Source organism: Sinocyclocheilus grahami, unplaced genomic scaffold (assembly GCF_001515645.1).
Source record: "Sinocyclocheilus grahami isolate Dianchi unplaced genomic scaffold, SAMN03320097.WGS_v1.1 scaffold251.1, whole genome shotgun sequence".
NCBI classification, from domain to species: domain Eukaryota; kingdom Metazoa; phylum Chordata; class Actinopteri; order Cypriniformes; family Cyprinidae; genus Sinocyclocheilus; species Sinocyclocheilus grahami.
This window is the reverse complement of record NW_015505430.1, coordinates 527,057-550,571: the sequence shown is the minus strand read 5'-3', so window position 1 is coordinate 550,571 and position 23,515 is coordinate 527,057. Positions and strand designations below refer to the sequence as shown.

Genomic DNA, 23,515 nt, shown 5'->3' with positions numbered 1-23,515 from the left:
TATATATATATATATATATATATATATATTCTTTTCTTCAAAACCGATTGCCTTGTTCAAAGCCAAGTAGTACAAAAGCATGTGAACTGACATTTACACCATTGTGGTACTTAAGATATTTTCCTGAGGTTGGCAGGTCTGATGACATGCACTTGATGGCAGGAACTATTGTTTAGACACAAGACCATTGCTGAAAGAACCGAAATGGTGATGCCAGATTCTCCTCAATGACACCTTTCCCTTTTGTGCCCTCGTCTCTTACAGATTAATCTCCATGAGAGGAGGAATATAAAAAGACAAAAACAGCTGTGAAAAGAATCCCCCCCACACCTGTCCACCTGTATCTCCCTTCGTCTGTCTCATCAATCCATCACATTCCCACTCCATCAGTCAACAGCAGTCATGATGTCATCATAGTGCGTCAGTCTGTCTGTCTGCACTAGAGCGGGTAGCTATTCACTCCCCGACTGACTACAGGGCTATCTGATTTCTATTGTGCATGTGTGTGTGTGTTTCCAGTTCCACATCTTAACAACTGAACATAATGAATTAAGAGAATTAGATCCGTATCAGGTGCTACAATCCAAAAATGACTTCCCTATCTAATTTAAAGAGATTGGATTGTGGATTAGACCATTAATTGGTATTTCAGCGGTATTACTAAATGAGATTTAAGGGTGTGTGTGTCTGTCTGTCTGTGTCTGTCTGTCTGTCTGTCTATCTATCTATCTATCTATCTATCTGTCTATCTGTCTGTCTGTCTGTCTGTCTCACATTAATGCCTGTTTCATTATGAAAAAAAAAACATTTTTGTATGTTTATTTCTGAGTAAGTTATAATGTACCTGTTGTAACATAAAATACACATGTTACTATAGTGTCATTTTAGTAGGAGAAAATGTAATCAAGTTACAGTTTTTCTCAGTCGCTTTGGTGCATTTCTCAAATCAGAAATGAAATTCTTAAAACTACTTGTACAACCTCCACATCATCTAGTCATTTGTACACATCATAAAACCAGTTTCTCATTCTTTTGAACAAGTTGCAATTGCTTTGGTACATTCATGCGATTGATTGTGTACATTTATCTGCGGTTTCCTACATGATCAGTTGCTAATGTCATGTTGCTCAAAATCTATTATATAGTTTTCTGTGCAATAGTCTTACCCCTCAAAACATCTAGTCTTTAGTTCATCGTATAAGTCATTAAATACAAAATGGTTCATCTAGTTGTCATAAACTGTCAAGCACATTTTTACACATTATTATTAGACTTTTTGCAAATTTGGCATTGGAATTCACTAATGAAGAGACTGTAGATCAACCAATGATAAACCATTTCTCTGAAATAGCTCAAATGTTAATCTCATGAATCTTCAGTTGGAAAGCATATACTGTACAGACAGAGGACAACACAAGAGTTACAAATTCTGACAATGGACTTATTTTTTTTTTTCGTCTTTGTGCCCATATTTCTTTTTCCTTTTCTATATCACAATGACATACGAAAGGGGTTTAATTTTTTTTTTCCTTGGTCAGACCACTAGTAAACGTGTAACTGGGAATTCTATCCAGTCTCTTTCAATCAATATCCCACATACAGTAATGTGTAAATTTGTACTTTTGAAATGGATATATGGCATACATAAGCATATGGCATACTGTTCAGTACAGTAACTGTCATCCAAAATGTTGCCATAGTTTACATCAGGTAATACTAACAAAGTGCACTGTTATATTGACAACATGCCTAAGCATTTTGACTATCTTGTATGTGAACAATGACACAAGGACTTTTCATTCTGATGGCACTGATATGTTCATTGACATAAATACTTACTCAAAAGCTTTAGTTCATCTCTCAAAAGTAAGTTACAGGCTTTTGCAGGTAATCCATTGTGTGGTGCTGTTTGTATGAATTGTTTTGAGAAATGCACATACTTCTTTGCAAATATTAAGGATGATTCGAGAAATGCACCAAAGCGAATGAGAAAAACAGTAATTACTACCCATATAAGACACTTGTTTTTTTTGTCCTTTTTTTGGGAGGGGGGGGTAAGAAATTTAAAATTTTATTCAGCAAGGACACATTAAATTGGTCAAAATTGACAGTGAAGACATTTATAATGTTACAAATAATTTCTGTTTCAAATTAATGCGGTTATTTTCAGTTCACCAAACACTGAGTGTAAAATGGTTTCAACAAAAAATAGCACAACTGTTTTCAACATTGATAATAAAAAGAAATGTTTCTTAAGCAGCGAATAAGCAGATTAGAATGATTTCTGAAGGATTGTGTGACACTGAAGACTGAATGGCTACTGAATATGAAGCTTTAGATCACAGGAATACATTACATTTTAAAATGTATTAGAATAGAAAGCAATTATTTTAAATTGTAATAATATATTTCACAATATTACTGTTTTTACTGTATTTATGACCAAATATATACAGTCTTGGTGAGCATATGAGACCTCCTTCAAAAACATTTAAAAATCCTACTGACCCCAAACTTTTGAATGGTAGTGAGAGCAACGTCACTTATTTATGGCAGAAAGTGCAGTGAGAGCTTGTACATCAGGGTGTGATCATGTAGACTACATCTGCAGGAAAGTGTGAGGGGGTTTTATGGAGGTACAGTGATGCAGTTCATTCTCAGTTAAACTCAGAATTAACATATGCGCAGTACGTGCGGGTTGTTGCGAGGATGTCTTACCTCTGATGTTTCTGTTTCTGTCTTTATGCTTGTAGGGGTGAAGCGTGGTGTGTGCTCCCAGATCAACCACTTCCCAGAGGATGCTGACTTTGATCATGATGGAGCAGAATACGTCCTACGTAAGAGGCTGCCCTTTATTACAACAATAGAGTTTTATCATGACAAAGCATTTCTGCAGCGTGAATGGAATGTGGCTACAGCAAATGTCTTTGCCTTGTTAAAGAAACAGTTCACCCCAAAATAAAACATTGGCACTATTTACTCATTCTTGTTTAGTCTCAAATCCATATGCTTTTTTCACATTTTTTTAAAATATGCATTTGTTTTAAATGCGGTTTTCGAACACCATGGGAATGATTATATAAATAATGACAGAATTTTTCTTTCTTTTAAATACCTATGCTTTGATCTGACACATAAGAAAAGCTTTTAAGTAACATATTGCAGATTCACAATAATTCTGCAAATTCTATGCTTCATATCCCCTGAAATGCTCCAAGACATTTCTGTGCTACAGCGTCCTGTGTGCATGTCACACGCATAAATGCATGCATGCACACAGGTTGGCATTTTGGTTGGTATTTAGATAGCATTTCCTTGCACTGTTCCAGCTTGACTGGTCCCAGATGGGATGCCGAACTGCCAGGGGAACATTTTTCCTCTGGGGCTGTTTCATATACAGTGCACAACAGCATAATTTAATTACCCAGGTGCCTCAGTCATTTTAGCTTAATATTTATACCTAAAAATGTGTGGAGATATGAATGTACAGTGTTAAAGACCTGAACAGAATTGATTTGCCTGCACTCTTCATGTCTCACGCTTATAATGCTCTCCGTCTCTCACCCTCTCCCATCTGTCTCTCTACTCCGCTATTCTCTCTTTCCCTGCAGGAGTGGTCCGGGCCTCCAACATCTTTCCCATTCTTAGTGCCATCCTGCTGCTAATGGGAGGAGTCTGTATCGCAGCCAGCCGTTTCTACAAGAGCAAAAGGAACATTGTGCTGGGGGCTGGCATTCTGTTTGTAGCGGCAGGTAAAGTGTCTGCATTGTGTGTGTGTGTGTACACTCACATTGGTCCAGGAGTAAATGTCAAATTACATCTAATATTTACCTGTACTAGAAAAATGTGTCATACATTGTGGTGTCCTAAAGTCTTGAGAATCCCGGATTTACAAAAAAATTAAATTAAAATAAATAAATGTATACATAAAAATAGCTGTCAATTTAAATTAAGAAGACATTTTAGATGTTAATAATATAATATAATATAAAAAATAAAAAATGTGTATATATATATATATATATATATATATATATATATCATTTTCTTTACATTTTCATTACATTTCAATGATATACAGTGATATATAAATATATATTTTTATCAGTAAGAAAATATTAAATGAGAAAAATGCTAAATAAAAGCTTTTGCACTAGTGGTCTAAAACATTTGGACCCCACTGTATGTCCAGTATATACTGACGACAGAAAACATCACAAAATGCTAAATACAATACTACAAAATGTATTAAATTGCATGTCTGTACAGAATGAACCACAATATTACTGTAAAATGAGAAACATTTTATCTGATAAAACCTAATTGCCATGCTTCTGAATCTCTGTTATTCTGCAAACAAAAGCTGCATATTACTGTGTTTATCTGTACCTGAGAGTTTTGATCAGTTGGCATGTTTTTTGACCATTGATCTTTAGGCCTGAGTAACATCATTGGTGTGATAGTGTACATTTCTGCCGCTCTGGGTGACATTTCCCCAAAGAAGGACGAGGATAAGAAATGGCAGTACTCCTACGGCTGGTCCTTCTACTTTGGTGGGCTGTCCTTCATCCTGGCTGAGATGGTGGGCGTGTTGGCGGTAAACATCTACATCGAGAAGAACAAGGAGCTCCGCTGTCGCTCTCGTACTGATATCTTTAAAAGCACCACTCATGCCATGCTACGGCTCCCAAGCTACCGTTTCCGCCGCAGATCGCGTTCCAGCTCTCGATCCACCGACCCCTCACGCTCACGAGACCCGTCTCCCGTGGGTGGCCCACCGGGGGGTAAGAACTTTGGAATGCCCCCGTCTGCTTTACTCTCCCAGGGGCCCATCTCTGTGTCCACTCTTCCCAACCCTCACTCCCGCTCCGCTCTGCCAGGGGGCGATATTTCCCTTTACACCCTCTCCCGAGACCCCAAACTGGGTGGTTTAGGAGGGCTGGGAGCCCCCCCACTGTACGGCACCGTGGACCGTGCCACACTATACCAGCTACACAACTGCTTCCCTAAAGAGAGCGGAGGAGGCATGATGATGAGTGGGACGCTGCCCTCGCTAAAATCCCACAATCCCTCAGCTGTCCAGAATTCTTCCAACTCCAACGCGCCGCTCAGCAACTCCGTCTCATCCTCCCAGCCTCCACCTTTCTCCTCCTCTACGGTGGAGCGGGAACGAGGGATGGGAACACTGGATAGGCTAGGAAAAGGTGACAGAGAGAGTAACTCCAACACACTAAACAGGAAAACTACACCAGTGTAGACAGATAGAGGGTTGGTGTAGATAACGTAGACGGAAAGACTGGAAACAACTAAAAGAAGGGGTAACACTCTTGGCATTGACAAATGTTTCACTTTATGAAAAAATAAAGGGTAAAAGAATTACAGAGCTCTCATAATAACAACAACACTCTCATGTGTTTTTCAGTACTGTTTTATAACATGTAATCTTAATGAAACTATAATCATGGGATACTGTGATATTATTGATTTTAGATGTGGAATTTCAAGACGGTGAAGTGTTGTTGTTATTACGACAACGTTTGTTCTGCTAGCTCTCAACTTAATGAATGATTCTAGTTTTTAAACTAGAAAGAGTATTATGCTTTTCAAAAGTCCAAAACGTGATACTGAGCACTGCAGAAACATGAGTGTATTCAATATGTGAGAATGAGATTATTATTACAACTAACTTTGTGAGAAGCATTTTATTTATTTTAAAGAAAGTTTTATTTTCTACCCTTTGATAACATGCAATTTAGTGTGTAATATCTGTATATCCGTCTTCCAGCTCAGTAAAGAGATCAGCACCATAATTGATGGACTGAAATGACAGAGTTCAAATGAAAAAAGATTTTTATATAAACCTACCATCATATTATTTTTGTTAAAATCACTGTTAGCAGTAGAAGTAGCACTTGTTGCATTGAAAATCTTTGTTTTGGGGCATTAAACCATTCCCTCACTTGGTAAAAGAGGGACAGATGATATATTTGTATAGACAAAATGATGAATGATGACATTCAGAAGAGGGACTTCTATCTAAAACTATGCTTTTCAAATCGGACCGAGGGAGAGAGGATGGAAAAAAGCTACATTTTGAAAAGCAAATGTATATTATACACAATTGTTTTTTTATTTGGAAAAAAAAGAGATACTTTAAAAATCTAGAGTACAGATGTGAAAGGGGGTCTTCGTGTATTGAAAAGGGTAGAATGGGTGGGTGGGGCTTTTTTTGAATATGTATGAGGACACTGTCTTCCTTGAGCTCTGATTGGCCTAAACTCATATGTTGAGGCATGCCCTGTGTCATTTGTGTTTTCCCTTCACTGTGTCATGTGATCATGACAGCATCCCAAAGGCAAAGCTCCCCTCCAAAAAAACAAAACAAAAACAAACGTCACTGTGCTTCACCTGACTCCTTTTGAACCATCTGCTTCTCTAAATGAGAGATTATATATATATGTGGACATTCTGCTAACCTTTAACCTTTATTCCATGATCCCAGCCAACAAGAGGTCAACACAGGACATTACATAATAGAGTGCAAATGGGCATCGAATCACAATCTCCTGCAATTGGGGGTCTTTTTTAATTCATAAAAAAATGTGAAAAACTACACAGCATTTATGTGGTCAGTTATAAATATTATGTAGATGAGAATAGATCTATCTAGAGAAAATATGGTTTATCTTAATGTGTGATAAACTCTAACACTGTATTGCACGAATTTTATATATAAAAGAAACAACAGACAATCTACGAGTGATGTCATTTGTGTGTTTTTAACATCTTATATCCATAGAAGATAACTAAGATGATCTTTTATGAAAGTGCATTTCCATCTGAAAGTAAAAATACAATAATTGTGAGATAATGTTTAAAATACCGAAAGTCATAAGATATAAGGTCACAAAAAGTTGCAATACAATGGTGACAGTCATAAATTCTAAATTCTGTGAAATAAAGTCACCATTATCTTTTTTTTTTTTACTCTGGAGGACAAAATGCATTTCCATAAACTAATACAGTGGCTCTCAACCAGCGGGCCTCAGCAAACTTTCAAGGAGGACACAAGATGACTTAAAATTATTTAAATAAGACAAAATTTGAATTAAAATAAGCCAAACCAATTCACCCACTCAACAACTGTTTAGTTTCAACTGGAAAAGTAACGGCCTTTGAATATTGTTTTAAACAACAGGAGTCAAAAGGTTATGAACCAATTTTCTCTTTAAGTCTTAACACCTATCTTCCTTTTAACAGTACCTTGAGATGTAATTAGATATTTTGCAGAATCATATTTGAACTTTTTTTTTTTTACTTCTCTGTAATATGGTAGACAATTATTGACCTAATTTTTTCCCAATTTCCAGATGGGCGGGCCATCACGTTCTCACTATTGGAGGACTGTCTAGAGAGGGTTTTATTATACCCACCCACAAACATGCACTCTTTTCGGTCCCGACCACCAATTAATAAACCTGTGCCAGCAGATTCTGTTTATTCCCCCCATGTGCTCGTACACATAAAAAGTGAAAGAACAGCTCGCTAGTCTGACAGGCACTATTAAAGGACTATATATACAAGCAGACCTCTGGCTTGAGTGTCAGCCTACAGCTCCAATTTCCCTACTCCGCACCCACCACCCATACTCCCCCCATCAGATCAACCGACATGCTCTTATGCTACAGACCCGATACAGATTCACCAAATTAAAAGAGCCAGTAATAAGCACACTGTAGGACATGTTGAGACGGTTGCTCCAGGAACATGCTCGCCACCTGTCATTTCTGAGGTTTGAGGAGATTTAGATTGTTACGCACAGGATGGAGGCTCCAGTTAGACTGGATGAAAGACATGCAGATTACTGAGGCTCAGACCTTTTCTCACTTCCCAAACATACTGGCACTGCATTCACAAACACTTGGGTGGGAGAGGAGGGACGGGACAGCAGACGCAGCGAAACAGCAGCTCCACCCAAACCCTCGGAGACACTCAAGAGCCATCAACATCGAGAGAGAACGTCGAGGGGGGGCATAGTTGACATTCTAGGATAATATTTCGCATCCACTTCAACTTGATGTGCTTAGATGAGCAATGTGCTAATTTTAGACGGAGCGAGTGGCAAAAGAGAAGGAGTGAGATTGAGAAACAATCGAGGGAAGGAGTGCAGGAGACTGTTTTAGGTGAAAGAGATTTAATCCTCAAGCAAATCTAGTAAACGAGAAAGAGCGTGACAAATGGAGAATGACACAAACAACCAAGTGAAGAACATACATGAAAGAAAGAAGAAAGTTCAGTGAGGGACAGTGTCTAAAGAAAAGCTGGAGTACAATATACAGTAAACACACTATTTACATAAAAATGGCTCAACAGTGGGTCTGTGTCATCCACATCAATAGATTTCGTACATCATTTTTATACACACAATAGAAACGCATCTGCTTCATATGTATAGTATTAAACATCTATATAAATAAACCATCCCAAATCTATGCATTGAAATCTAGTCTGCTGATTACTAAACCAAGTATAATTTATTTGAAAGAAAGATGGGACAAGGACACTTCCCAAGTAAAACATTAAATAAAAAACTCGCAAGGTTCATAGAACAACTGATATATTGTTAAACAATTACTTTCACATTTTTAAATGTGTCCAAAAGTGTTGCATTTAGGATCACTGTAGCTGGTCACAAGCATATGTTGTGATGCTAGTGTGCTGATGTCCCCATTTGGTTTTATAACTAGCCTCACTAGCAAACCTTTGTTGGTCAACCAGCTTCAACATAAAGACACCTCTGGTCAAAGAAGCTCACCTGCCAAGTTTTGCTATTAAACAGCAAGGCTATGATGGTTCACAAGCCATCACTTACTAGCACAAACTAACTTGAAAAGCTGGTTTTCAGTTGAAATAATAATCTTGCACCAAGGATGATAACTACAATGGTAACTATAACTGTAAAGTTTTAGTAATCATTCTAATTCTATGAGAATAGAGAAGTCCACACCACAGCTATAACAATAATGCCACAGAGGAACAATATTGCTGGAATCATTTTCATGATGATTTTTTTTTAGCTGATGAATGATAAAAACACTGACAGCCAGTCAGAATCCACTCAACTTTAAAGAGCTCAAGCATTTAAGGCGGCGTACGACAAAACTGCAGCGTGCTCTTATAATAAGCAGAACGTTATCTGACACTAATGACACTTGGTGTGAACAGGACTTTAGCAATGATAGGATGGCCTATTTAAAAAAAAAAAAAAAGTACACTTTCAAACCACAGATACCTGATAATTCAGTATTATATGCCTAGTAATCAAATAAGGTTTCTTATACCAATGCACAGGGACAATGCATAATAGCACAACGTGTTGTGTAAATGAAGCCTTTAAAGACAGTAAACAGATCTGTTGGTCACTGATTTTATGTACATAACCATCATAGAAATATCAGTTCAAATTTCAGAGTCGGTGTATGAGCATTAAAGTCTATAATCTTATTGATAAGCAAACTAATGCTAGTTATTGCAAAACATTATGAACATTAGCTTTTGAGAGTCCTTTATAACATCAGTTAATCTCCACAAACAGCATAAGAGTATAAAAGATCTTGTGCTACTTAACTCATGGGCAGTCCCCCTGACCGCTAGGCATCACTACTGCTCTGCTGAGGAAAACATTTCTCCAGGGGGTTGTAGGGGAGGGAAAGCAACAGGAATATAAGCCCTCCAAAAATGAGAATGGCCCCAGCCGAGCCAAGGCATGCCACTGACCAGGACAACTGGTGATGGAGAGGGATGCTGTGATCGCTTGCCAATAACGCCAGCACAGACTGGTGGAAAACTATGATGGACAAGAAGACCAGGACACCTGGGGAAAGTGGAGATAAAAGATCATTTTATTTCAATGAACAGGTTCACCTATTTGGATTCAACATGAAACATTTAGGAGCAGAATTACATATGTAGTTGACAAATTATGAAATTGCTCAATAAAGATTTTTTCAGCAGAGCTTCACATTACAAAGCTTCCTAATTTAGCTTGCAACAGCAGTCACTGTATGCTGACAGTTTAAGTTATATAGGCACATTTCATGTAAATTAGTTCCGATTTGATACTCTAGTGATCTTGACTGTATTTTAGTCATATAAATATCACTGCATTTTGGAAGAATATTTGTTGCGGTTTAAATAATTTAAATGCAAGGCTACAAGTTAACATATACTAAATTATTGATTTAATTAAATCTTTTAAGTTGCAAAATTATTTAGTTGAGCTTATGAGTTGATAATTACATCAACATATTAAGCATACCTGGACATTTCTGTTAACTGATTTAATTTTTTTAACTTAATGAAATTATCTTGATTACTAAAAATTGGACTGGGAAAGACCTGTTATTGTTTGTTATGCTTGTCATGTATGTTATGCTTGGCATTTGAAAGTTGACATTTAAAATGTTGGTTTTTGGGGGTTGAACTGAAATAGACACCAATTAGTTGAAACAACTTTAAAATTTGTTTATGCTACAAATGAAGTTCCTCTAACTTTGTTAGTTACACATAACTTCATTAATTTCAACTCAAAAAGATTGATGCAAACTGTTGCTTTTTTGAGCATTAAAATTTTTTTGTTTACAATATTTAAATGTTTTCTTGTAATGCAACTATTAATTGATTCTAACAAATCTCTATTTTTAATTAAGTACACATCACAGTAGTGCTTTCTTGTTAATTTCCATGACTTGCAGTTCAGTGAGGGAGTTACTTAAGAAGTTAGTAACAATTCAACAAAAATCAGCTTGAGTCTGATTTAAATGTGTAAACTCGTGAGACTGAGGCTTTTTCATTTTTTTTAAGTGACTCATTAAAAGTTCACTTCTTTGAGGTCAGACTTGAGTGAAAACATGAACACACTGAAGAGCTGCTTTATAGTAGTAATTGAGGTTGTAATTCTAATAGGAAGTAATTGGATTTTTTTCATGTTTCATACTATAAAGCTGCTTGCTTTAAAGCAATCTATTGTATAAAGAGAGGTATAAATAAACGTGACATGACTTGACTGGAGTGCTGAATTGCAGAGCTGGTGCAAACATCACATCGCTACGATCAGATGCTTTCTTAACTACTGTTTTCCCACTACTGTCTCACCTCGTTCAAGCAAAGAACGAAAAAGAACTTCACCGTGAGTATATCAGGGACAATATTTTCTTATTATATACCTCAAACTTAGGGCTGGACAATAATTCAATATCAATATGTATCGCAATATAATTCTTTTCAATAACGGCGATATGCTTTTTAAACACATTTCCGATATTTCAATATACATTTACATTTATTTGTGTCGTTTGACTTTGTTGAATAAACATGAGCACTGCATGTTTCAAAATCAAAACGCGTCACGGGTGTTTTATATGAATGTATCTCTGAAGGGAACCGACTGTCTTCAGAAAATTTTAGATGGCATTTTTATCTGATAAAGTAGCATTCATGAGCGGAGCTGCTTTGTTTACAGCCATTACTGGAGAAACCGTTAGTTCCACCGCTCCAAACAGTTATTTTAAATAGTAAAAATATTTCAAAATGTTACTGTTTTTGCTGTATTTTGGATCAAATAAAAGCAGGCTTGGTGAGCAGAAGAGAACTCTTTAAAAAACATTAAAATTCTTACTGTTCAAAAACTTTTGACTGGTATGTTAGCCTATAGTTTGAAATAAAAAATATTAATATTAATAAGGAGAGTCATTTCACATTTCTTGTTTGTATGAAGGCTAAATACCAATAAAAGGTGAACATTTATTTATTTGCGCCATTTTTTTCCTAAAATATTTTAGTTTATAGGAGTAGGTTTCATAGAGTTGGCAAATACATTTTTCATAAGTTTGTAGGTACAGACATCTGTTGTGGCCGTTCTTGGCCGTTTTTATGAGGCTTTTTTAATAGTGTTCATATCGATATCGGAATTATATCGTATCGACCGAAATTAAGAAATATATCGTGATATACATTTTGGCCATATCGTCCAGCCCTACACAAACTCAAAATAAATACGAGCGATTACACATGATTAGTGAAGTGACACTGAAATACAGCCAGCTGTATTTCTTGAGATGCCTGACAATGAGATGACTGAGGTTTAAGCTCAGAATCTCAGCAATGGGACACACTGCGCTTGACCTTTGCCAATCCCCAGGAAGCTTCAATAAAACTGAGCCTCCTTTATGACTACTTTTTAGATTTACTGCAGATGCTGGTGTTTTTTAAAGTCAATTAATGCAGTTAAGAGGTGTTTAAAAGGTACCTGAGAAGATGAAGCAGATAGTAGCAGGCTTGAGGAAGAAGGGCACACTCTTACTGAGAGACATAGTGATACACACAGAACCCATGATCATCAGAAACAAACTGAACAAAGCCAAAATTGCACCAGCTATATGCAAACCTAAGAGAGAAACAAAGCAAACACTGAGTCATATTTGTTCTAATAAAAAATTCTCCATTGTTAAACAATATAGCCAAACATATGCGGTTAACTAAACCCTGCTGTGTTTGTTGAGCATTTAATTTCAAAACCATTGGCATTAATGCCCCTCCCTAACAGCTTGCACTCTTCTAGGAAGGCTTTCCCACTTAATGCTGGAACATGGCTAAAGGGATTTTCCTCCCATTCAGACAGAAGAGCATAAGTGAGGTCAGGGACCAATTTTGGCCAATGGGATCTGGCACACATTCAGCATTCCAGCTCATCCCAAAGGTGTTCAATGAGGTTCAATCTGAATTTTAAGCAGTAAATCATTTTTATGTTGCTATCATTAAGGTCTACCAACTGATATACAGGAACACTATTAGCTCAAGTGGTATCACAAAATGTATGCTATATTCCAAGACATGAGCTTCATGTGAGCAACAGACTAAAAATTTTCATTATTCCCAAAAAACTTGACATCTTGGTGAGAAGTTGTGAAATCTGATTCATCAACCAATTGTTCTTTTGAATCAGGTCTTTCCAATTAATCAGTTAAGCCAGTTCACAATACCAGAGTGAATGATTTCAAACTGACCTGGAACACTAACTCAATAACAGTTAACTGATTTTATACAGAGAAAATGTTGAGCTTTTTAGTGAATAATAACTTAAACTTCAGTCTGTTTCACACAAAACTATCGTACGAATTCAGAGGACATGAAATATAACGTATGGACCACTTTTACCAGTTTTCTAATGCTTTTGCATCATTGTTTGATTGAAATTGCATGAAAAAATTACTTGTACATTCTTCAATATGTCTCCTTTTGTGTTCCACAGAAATAAAGAGTGTTTGGAACAACATGGTGAGTAAATGATGACAGGAGTGAACTATACCTTTAAACGGCCTAGCCAAAGCTGTTAGAGGGGGTGTCCAGATACATTTGGGCATATATTTTGTTGGGATATTCAAGAATTATCCCAATGCACTTGTAAACTTAAATATGATTTGAACAAGAAACAGAGCTCAAGTATGATGGATGCTTGTGCATGTTCACAGTATGGGATGTGGAGAGATGAAGAAACATGGAGTAGGGGGAGGAGACAGAAACACAAGACTAATTTTCAATGAGAGAAACAGCGTGGTAGGAGAGAGAATGAATAGACGAGAGAGCACATCGATGGCAGAGAGGAAAGAGAGCAGACTATACAGGAAGAACTTACGTTTTTCTGTTGTTTTCTTAAATATGACAGCATTCTCTCCAGAAGTGTAGAATTTAAAGTATGTGCAGTTTGATTCTGAGGGCGAAAAATGAGACAGTGAGAGAAAAGAATGAGACAGTGAAGGTGAAGAATAAAGATCAGTCAGAAAAACTAAAAAAAGGCACTTGAGCTCTCTGGAAGCCCTGTGAGGGTCATTGTGTATTAATGTACAGAGGACACAGAGCAGCCCTCTCACATATGGCACTGAAAGAACAAGAGAGACGGAGAACGAAGCAGATGGAGAGGGAGGGAACGAGAGTGAGGCAGATGGAAAGAGAGGACGAAGGGCAGAAAAAGGAAGAACATACATAGGTTAATATATACAACATCAAATCCACATTCACTCTCTCTTGTCCTCTGCATCTTGTCTGTTGTCTTCTTACATTTCCATTTTTTTCACTCATGTCCTCTATATTTAGACTTGAAACCGGGCAGCAGTCAGATTGCAGTTTATCCATGCGCAATATGACTACCTTTCTGCTTTAACTTTGACCATCTTTTCCATAACTTTCACCTAATTAAAAATGATAATGATCAAAGTGTATATTGTCATAATACAGCCGTGGCCAAAAGTTTTAAGAATGACACAAATAATAATTTTCCCAAAGTCTGCCGCTACAGTGTTTTTAGATCTTTTTGTCAGATGTTACTATGGTATACTGAAGTATAATTACAAGAACTGAATAAGTGTCAAAGGCCTTTATTGACAATTACAATAAGTTTATGCAAAGACCCAGTATTTGCAGTGTTGACCCTTCTTTTTCAAGACCTCTGCAATTTGCCCTGGCATGCTGTCAATCGACTTCTAGGTCACATCCTGACTGATGGCAGCCCATTCTTGCATAATCAGTGCTTGGAGTTGGTCAGAATTTGTGGGCGTTTGTTTGTCCATCCGCCTCTTGAGGATGGACCACAAGTTCTCAATGGCATTAAGGTCTAGGGAGTTTCCTGGCCATGGACCCAATATTTTGATGTTTTGTTCCCCGAGCCACTTAGTTATCACGTTTGCCTTATGGCAAGGTGCTCCAGCATGCTGGAAAAGGCGTTGTTCATCACCAAACTGTTCTTGGGAGGTTGGGAGAAGTTGCTCTCGGAGGATGTATTTGTACCATTCTTTATTCATGGCTGTGTTCTTAGGTAAAACTGTGAGTGGGCCCACTCCCTTGGCTGAGAACATGAATGGTCTCAGGATGCTTTACTGTTGGCATGACACAGGACTGGATGGTAGCGCTCACCTTTTCTTCTCCGAACAAGCTTTATTCTGGATGCCCCATACAATGAAAATGACTTTACCCCAGCCCTCAGCAGCCCAAACCCTGTACCTTTTGGAGTATATCAAGTCTGTCCCTGATGTTTTTCCTGGAGAGAAGTGGGTTCTTTGCTGCTCTTCTTGACACCACACCCTAAAAAAAGATGGTTCTTTAAAGGTTCTTTGCATGCAGTAATGGTTTTATTAAGAACCATAGCATTCTGAAGAACCCTTTTCTGCTGAAACGGTTCTTTGTGTTAAGAGTTTAGGGTTCTTTATTCCCGCTCTTTTGTTTTTCAAATCTGTAACTGACAAAGCATCTCATTTCTGATTTTCTGGAGTTCAGTGATCCAACTACACAGACTGCCAACACACTCTTAACAGGTAAATTATTTCATTCTTAAATTTAAACACAATTTTAACTTTAAAATTGTAACTGGTTTCCAAACAAACATGTTCTTATCTTTTTTTAGTTTTTGGTCACATAAGTGTGTGCAACTCTGCTAAGCTGTGGAAACTTCTCTCCTCTTCTCCACAGATGTATCACATCCTACAACCTCATCATCTGCAGAGAAAAATCGCCACTTAATCACACCAAAATGATGGACTTAAAGGCATCATAGAGGATTGTGATTGTTTCACTGAAACTTCTTTCTTCATCACATCTATTTTTTGTTTTACTTTATGTATTTATTCATGTGCAATGTCAATAAAAACATACTTAATTCACACAACATGCTGCTGTTCTGGTTATTGTTGTTGTTTTAATGTAAAACCCTAACCGAGGCTACACTCTAAGATGCCTCATTACTGATTTTCTGGAGCTCAGCCATCAAACTACACAGACTGTCAGCACACTCTCAACAGGTAAATAATTTATTTCTTAAAATTTCTATAAATTATACATTTCAAATGTTAATGGATTTTTCTGTCTTTTCTCTTTTTAGTTTAAAGGGGTCATATGATGCTGCTAAAAAGAACATTATTTTGTGTATTTGGTTGTAATGAAATGTGTTTATGCGTTTAAAGTTCAAAAAACACATTATTTTCCACATATTGTACATTCTTGTTTTTCCTCTATGCCCCGTCTTTTTGAAACGCGTCGGTTTTTACAAAGCTCATCGTTTTGAAAAGCGAGGTGTGCTGTGGTTGGCCAGCTATCCAGTTGCACCACGTAAACATAAAACTGTCTGCATTTGTGATCGGAGAAATGACAAACAACAAGTGCTACTCTACACTGCTCAAAGCTCACGTTTGAGTCATCAGTGGCAACGAAAAACAGTGGCCTAGCGTGAGGGGAAGCCCCGGCTTAGCGTGCGCTGAGGCTGGGATAGAGTGAGCTGAGGCGGGCTGGACTCCGCTTTGTCCACGGTGAAAGTTGATGTATTTCCTCAGCGACCAGCACAGATCAGCTCTAGGCATGACAAAGCAGATATCGTCCTCTTTTGGAAGACCAAACAAAGTAGTTTCGTTTTCACAACAAAGCACACAGCGTCTTTAGGACATGGCTGCAACGTTAACAATACTACAGCGAGAATAAAAGCTGTATAAGAGCCTTCTTTCTTTGCGTGAACATTTGGGCGGCGTTATGCAAATCTTCCCAGATTGTGACGTAGGTATGTGGGGGCGTGTTTTAGGTAGGTGTGGCTGACTCTTAACTTTTATAAAGAATATCTCTTTGGTTTTGAGACTTTAGTCTTTGCAACTTTACAGATCTTCTTTATGCACCAAGAGCTTGTAACACTCCAAAGAGAAAGGAAAAATTGAAATTGCATCATATGACCCCTTTAAGAGAACATGTAAGCTCTATTCTGTTAAGGATACTACTCTCCTCTTCTTCACTAAGTAACAAAGCTACTGAATTTATGGTCCATTTAAAGATTTTTTTTATTACTAGGTTTACGCATAAACATATCCAGCTATCCCATGACCAGTGTTCGAACTGTACCGTGGACTTTGGGGGAGCCCACTTGTTTTTTTTTTATAAGGGGGGTTGGGTGGTGGAGGGGGTTCGGGCAAACAGCAAACCGCCACCTACAAATAGTCTATGTACAAAACATCAGGCTTTATACCATAATACCATATTTCCTCCGTTCAATTAGGCCTAAGACATCGAGTCACTAACAACCCAGTCACAACACATAATTGTGAATAACATGCCTTACCTTAACACAGAATCGACCACAGAGTCCAACGTTTATATTTTTTCTACGAATCTTTGAGTTAACATACTAAACATGAGTGGAATTTGCACTGCAGCGTTGCTCATGACAAGAATAGCATGTATAGTTATCTTTATTGAAGTGAATTAGGTTTAAATCGCCGTCATGCATGAATGATATTTTTGCAATTTTACACATAATAATCCACAATGATCACATTACACAAAACTGAAATTTCACGTCAAATAAAAGATTGTCAATATTTTTTGAGACCCCCCAAAATTTCACAAATCACGTTTTCAGGGGAGCCCACGTCTTATTAAGGGGAGCCGAGCTGTTCCTAGCTCCCCCGTAGTTCGCACCCTGCGTACACTCTCAACCACCCCTACCTAAAACGGCTCGTTCTAACACGCCCCCACATGTCTACGTCACGATGTGGGAAGATTTGCATAACACCGCCCAAATGTTCACGCAAAGAAAGAAGGCTTAACTTTTATTCTCGCTGTAGTATTGTTGTTGCCGCCGCCGCCATGTCGTGAAGGCGCTGTGTGTTTCTTTGTGAAAGCGAAACCACTTTGTTTGGCCTTCCAAAAGAGGACGATATCCGCTTCGTCATGCCTGGAGCTGATCCGTGCTGGTCGCTGAGGAAATACATCAACTTTCACCGATATTTTTGCAATTTTACACATAATAATCCACGATGATCACATTACACCAAACTGAAATTGCACGTCAAAATAACACATTGTCAATATTTTTTGAGACCCCCCAAAATTTCACAAATCACGTTTTCAGGGGAGCCCACGTCTTATTAAGGGGAGCCGAGCTGTTCCTAGCTCCCCCGTAGTTCGCACCCTGCCCATGACTTTATATTACTTCTTCCTTTTAACATTGTGAAGTGCTCACATACTTTTGGCCTTCATAAACAACTGCTTTCACACAAACAAATATCTAAACTCAATTGTGCATTCCAGATGCTATCACATCCTACAACCTCATCATCAGCAGAGAGAAACTGCCATTCAATCACACCAAAATACAGATAATGATTAACTTGAAGGCATCAAGAAGTGATGTCACTGGAGCTCGTCTTCAATACACTATTTCATGTTATATTTTGTTTGAATTATTTTAGCATTTACTTATGTTCAATGTCAATTTTCATTCACTAATGCATTATGCTAATAACTGTTAGAACACTGTCATTTTTGCTACAATTTCATGTCATGAAAAAAATAAAATGTACCTAATGGACACGTTGTTTTTATGTAAAACCTTAATAGACACTTAAAGATATTATAAGGCCAATATTAGTAAATAATATATACAAATATTATATTAATGAAAAACTATCATTAAAAAGGTTATTTATAACGCCATTTAGGTCCTATATGGCATTTTCAAAGCATGGTTCTATATGGAACCCTATAAAAAAGGTTCTATTTAGCACTAAAAAGGGTTCTGCTATTGTTACAAGCCGAAGAACCCTTTTCTGGTACTGTTTAGAACCATTTTTCTTAAGAGTGCAGGCCATCCTCCAAAAGTCTTGGCCTCACTGTGCGTGCAGATGCACTCACACCTGCCTGCTGCCATTCCTGAGCAAGCTCTGCGCTGGTGGTGCCCCGATCCCGCAGCTGAATCAACTTTAGGAGACGGTCCTGCCGCTTGCTGAACTTTCTTGTGTGCCCTGAAGCCTTCTTCACAGCAACTGAACCTCTCCCCTTGAAGTTCTTGATGATCCGATAAATGATTGATTTAGGTGCAATCTTACTAGCAGCATTATCCTTGCCTGTGAATCCCTTTTTGTGCAAAGCAATAACTGCACATGTTTCCTTGCAGGTAACCATAGTTAACAGAGGAAGAACAATGATTTCAAGCACCACCGTCCTTTTAAAGCTTCCAATCTGTTATTCTAACTCAATCAGCATGACTGAGTGATCTCTAGCCTTTACCTCATCAACACTCTCACCTGTGTTAACGAGAGAAACACTGACATGATATCAGCTGGTCCCTTTGTGGCAAGGCTGTAATACAGCGGAAATGTTTTTGGGATTAAGTTAATTTTCATGGCGAAGAGGGACTTCATCTGATCACTCTTCATAACATTCTGGAGTATATGCAAATTGCCATCATAAAAACTCAGGCAGCAGGCTTTGTGAAAATTAATATTGTGTCATTCTCAAAACGTTTGGCCACAGCTGTAGCTAAAAAAAAAAATCTAATCATACACATATACATACATTTTATACATCTTTTTTATTTTGGAGATTTTATGTGCTTTTACATTCTTTTATCATATTTAAAAGCAATTATATATAATTAAAAACAATTATATTCAAATTACTTCATTGATTTAGTCTCAAATAGCCATCATAAAAACTCAGGCAGCAGGCTTTGTGAAAATTAATATTGTGTCATTCTCAAAACGTTTGGCCACGGCTGTAGCTAAAAAAAAAAAATCTAATCATACACATATACATACATTTTATACATACATCTTTTTTATTTTGGAGATTTTATGTGCTTTTACATTCTTTTATCATATTTAAAAGCAATTATATATAATTAAAAACAATTATATTCAAATTACTTCATTGATTTAGTCACAAATGATTGCATATACAAATATTTGCTGAGAAAAGCCCCCAAACGGAGAAAATTCAAACATTATTCAAAGCTATCATTGTAAGCTTTAACTAGACATAAATAAAGTGTCTTTAGAAGTCAATATATTGTTTGTTTTATTTTCACACCAGTGAACATAAACCAATCACTGACCTACAGTCCACAGCAATCAATATTTTGTCAATTCATTCAAAGTTGATTTAGGGTCAAACAACACATTCTTGCATTTCCCACCTATGCTGTTTGTTTAGCTACACATGAATCGCAGTCATGTTTTTGCCCATTTTGTTGTATCTTGTTGCTTTTTTCTAGCATATCTCACCAAGAAAGTCACATTTCAAGAGACTTTGTCAAGTTAAAAGAATTTAAACATCACTTTTCAATATGGAATGAAAAATTTTTATGTGCACACTATTTCCGTAGGGGTCAAAGGGCATGATTAAATATGCTAATATTTAAATATTTCATGTTTTATAATTAGACAAATAAATATAATTTCAATGTTTTATATATTTACATAAATGTAAAAATACTAATGTTTAAATAAATATATATTATAATTGTACTAAATTATTTTGTCAGTCTAATTTAAATACATGTACTCGGCACACACATGCACATTCAAATAAGGTCACTGCTGTGAGCTGCACTAGATATGATTAGCATAGAGCTGGTAATGTAATATTGAACAGATCTCTTAAAAATGCATCATGGAAGTCATAACTGAGAATTAAATCAAGGCATCTCTATGGCAGGGTTGCAGCATTAAATCATTAAGAAATTTTAGTTATCATTAACAGTATGTAATATGTTCGATGCAGAAACCAAACTAGTTGCCTTTTCTCTGAATTGGACAAATCTTTCCCAAATCTTTTCCCAAATTTCCCAAAATTTGCTGTTCTGCATTCTCAGCTAAAGGGGCGTCATGTTATGATCCGAGTGTGGAACTGTTCCTTAACAGAGCTGGCAGTCGGACCAGTGGCACTGTTACAAGAGACATCATCACAGTCGTCTGGGCCTTACAAACTGAGGCAAATGAAGCTCCCTGGCTCTCTGTTCATGCGTGTTGTTATGTGAGAGGTAAGATTAATATCACAAACCAGAACACTAAGCAGTTAGTACTGCGTCTCAGAAAGTCAACAGTCATTAATAACATCACTGTTTGACTGTAGGTGTGCTGAATGCTGCTTTGTGTCTTTAAAAACAATTATGCATAATTTGCTCCTCCTGCTACATACATATACGAATACTATATAATGTGCTCACATTTCCAACAATAGCCTAAAACTCTTTTGTGTATGCGTTTATTAATTTAGTAAACTTTATAATTTCTTTATTGTTCCATATTATTTTGTATTTTTATCTCATGATTTCAGCCTCCAGTTTCCCCAGGAGCCAAACAAATAACACACTGGTTTGGTAGACCGTGTGTGTAATATGGTGACTATATTCAGAATAGAAAACTATCATACTGTCTACTGAATTCTACACTGTGCAACTTTTTAAAAATAGTATGTGAAACAGAATGCATTATGCAACAAGAAATGCTTTTAACAGCATTATGCCGCATGTTTAATTTATCAAGTAGTGTACAAGTATCATATCTTGGAAATAAATCACATTTTTATGTTAATAATTAATAATTATATTATATATACCTAAATAATTCTTTTTTTTCTTCTTTTTTAAAAAAAAGTTTCTTATGCTTACCAAGGCTGCATTTATTTAATAAAAATACAATAAAAACAATAATTTTTTATGATTATTACAATTTAAAAGAACTGGTTTCCATTTTAAAATTCCATTTATTCCTGTGATGCAAAGCTACATTTTCAGTCTTTTCAGTGTCACATGATCCTTCAGAAATCATTCTAACATGCTGATTTGCTGCTCAACAAATATTTCTAATTATAATCAATGTTACAAACAGCTATACTGCTTAACTTTCTTGTGGGGAGTAATAACTGATAACAAGTGAGAACAAAATCGGCATATTAGAATGATTTCTGAAGGATCACGTGACACTGAAGACTAAAGTAAATAGAAAGCAGTTCTTTTAAACTGTAATCGTTTTTTTTACTGTATTTTTGCCTTGGTGAGCTTAAGAGACTATATGTTTAAATAGGGAGCCAAGTCAAGAAACAGATGTTAAAATTCACAGCACATATTACAATTCGAGCACACTGCATTGTGGGATACAGTATGCAGCAGTTCATCCAGATGTTACACAAACAGAAATTTTGCATAACAGTGAGAGAAGTATGGTAGTATTCTGTTCTGAATATAGACGGTGGGTGGGTGAGTGAGTGAGTGAGTATGTGCTCTCACCTCCAGGTAGTTCTGCAGGTCCACAGCTCTCTCTCTCCGGGTCAATATCTGACACCCATAACGTGCGAACGCATAATTTCCAAAGGCCGTAATGTGCCATCTCACATGTCTGGTTGTTCCTGGAGTGTTTTGGCTGAGATAACTCCACCCAGAACTCTGTACCCATGCCAAGTACCGTCAGAGTCACGCCTATGAGGGCGACAAAAAATGCCAGCTTGATCTTGCCCTCCTGGCTGTCACTCATTCGAGGGGGCTTTGGCCGTTTACCTGAACGCCCGCCCTTACCGCCAACTCCACCCAAAGCCGCCGTACCTACTCTCCCGTCATCTTCCTGTTGCAAAAAAAAGTTGGACCACATGACAGCCACAATAGTTGGAGATGAGAGGAGGAAATTCCCAGAGGAAAAGTCAAGAAAGGGGACAAACAAATAACTAAAGCAAAAAACAGGAGACTAGAGAGTCTGGAGTTAGGCGGACGGATAGATGAGCACGCAGAGAAGTATATTAATAGAAAGCTCAAAAAGGAACAGGAAATGATTACAATGCTCTGTGATTTAAAAAGAATCCAGCGTGCAAGAAATTCAAGTGACAGGGGGTCATTTCTGAAGAGCGTAGAGTGGGAATTAACTGCCGTCTACAAACACAAGACGGTTTGATAACGAACTAGACAGGAATAATGGGTAGATGAAAAGAATGACTTGAGACACTGGATCGAGGCCTTATAGAGCTGTGAAAAGATGATGCATTCCTTTTTTTTGATGAACCTGCAGGAAAAAAAAGAAGTATATTAATAGAAAGCTCAAAAAGGAACAGGAAATGATTACAATGCTCTGTGATTTAAAAAGAATCCAGCGTGCAAGAAATTCAAGTGACAGGGGGTCATTTCTGAAGAGCGTAGAGTGGGAATTAACTGCCGTCTACAAACACAAGACGGTTTGATAACGAACTAGACAGGAATAATGGGTAGATGAAAAGAATGACTTGATGAGACACTGGATCGAGGCCTTATAGAGCTGTGAAAAGATGATGCATTCCTTTTTTTTGATGAACCTGCAGGAAAAAAAAGAGGAAAAAAAAGACTAGTATTCAAAACAGAGTAAATAGCAGAAGGATTGAAGAATACATTTATCAGAGATCTACAATTGATCTTTCCCTTTAGTCACTATTTTTATTTATTTTTTATAATTTGCCAATGGGGTAGAACAACTATTACTACTGATACTTACTACTTCTAATTATTTGAATTTTAACTCAATTCTAAAGTTTTAATTTAATTCAAACAATACAATAAGGATGAAATTGTTATTATTTTGTTTATTGTAATTTGTGTAGATTTTGTTCATTCACGACAAAAGCCTAAAAAAATTAAGCTTTTCATTTAAATTAACTTTTTTTTAAATATCTAATGAAATTACAATTA

The 23,515-nt window shown here is 36.9% G+C and overlaps 2 protein-coding genes across 2 annotated transcripts in view; one reads left to right on the top strand and one right to left on the bottom strand.

The window, feature by feature from the left end:
- The window catches only part of LOC107598392 (voltage-dependent calcium channel gamma-4 subunit-like), a 21,773-nt gene extending 15,021 nt beyond the window's left edge, over positions 1–6,752 (top strand). The window contains exons 4-6 of the mRNA XM_016289714.1: positions 2,754–2,837; positions 3,612–3,752; positions 4,437–6,752. Coding sequence (XP_016145200.1) covers positions 2,754–2,837; positions 3,612–3,752; positions 4,437–5,257 — 1,046 coding nt within the window. The 3' untranslated portion in view covers positions 5,258–6,752. The remainder of the gene's footprint in view (positions 1–2,753; positions 2,838–3,611; positions 3,753–4,436) is intronic.
- Positions 6,753–9,086: 2,334 nt separating this feature from the next.
- LOC107598398 (voltage-dependent calcium channel gamma-6 subunit-like) lies at positions 9,087–22,789 on the bottom strand. Its single transcript, XM_016289719.1, has 4 exons — positions 22,097–22,789; positions 13,694–13,768; positions 12,308–12,445; positions 9,087–9,874 (listed from the first exon to the last, which is right to left on the bottom strand). Exons 1-4 carry the CDS (start codon positions 22,452–22,454, stop codon positions 9,651–9,653), a joined length of 795 nt encoding a protein of 264 aa, XP_016145205.1. The 5' UTR covers positions 22,455–22,789; the 3' UTR covers positions 9,087–9,650.
- Between the last annotated feature and the right edge of the window lie 726 nt (positions 22,790–23,515).

Excerpts from the sequence above, each read along its gene's own strand:
- LOC107598398 (XM_016289719.1), bottom strand. The coding sequence starts at position 22,454 with ATGTGGTCCAACTTTTTTTTGCAACAGGAAGATGACGGGAGAGTAGGT. Across the intron at positions 13,769-22,096 it reads ACCTGCAGAACTACCTGGAG|AATCAAACTGCACATACTTT; the intron begins GTGAGAGCACAT and ends TTTCGCCCTCAG. Across the intron at positions 9,875-12,307 it reads TATCTGCTTCATCTTCTCAG|GTGTCCTGGTCTTCTTGTCC; the intron begins GTACCTTTTAAA and ends CACTTTCCCCAG.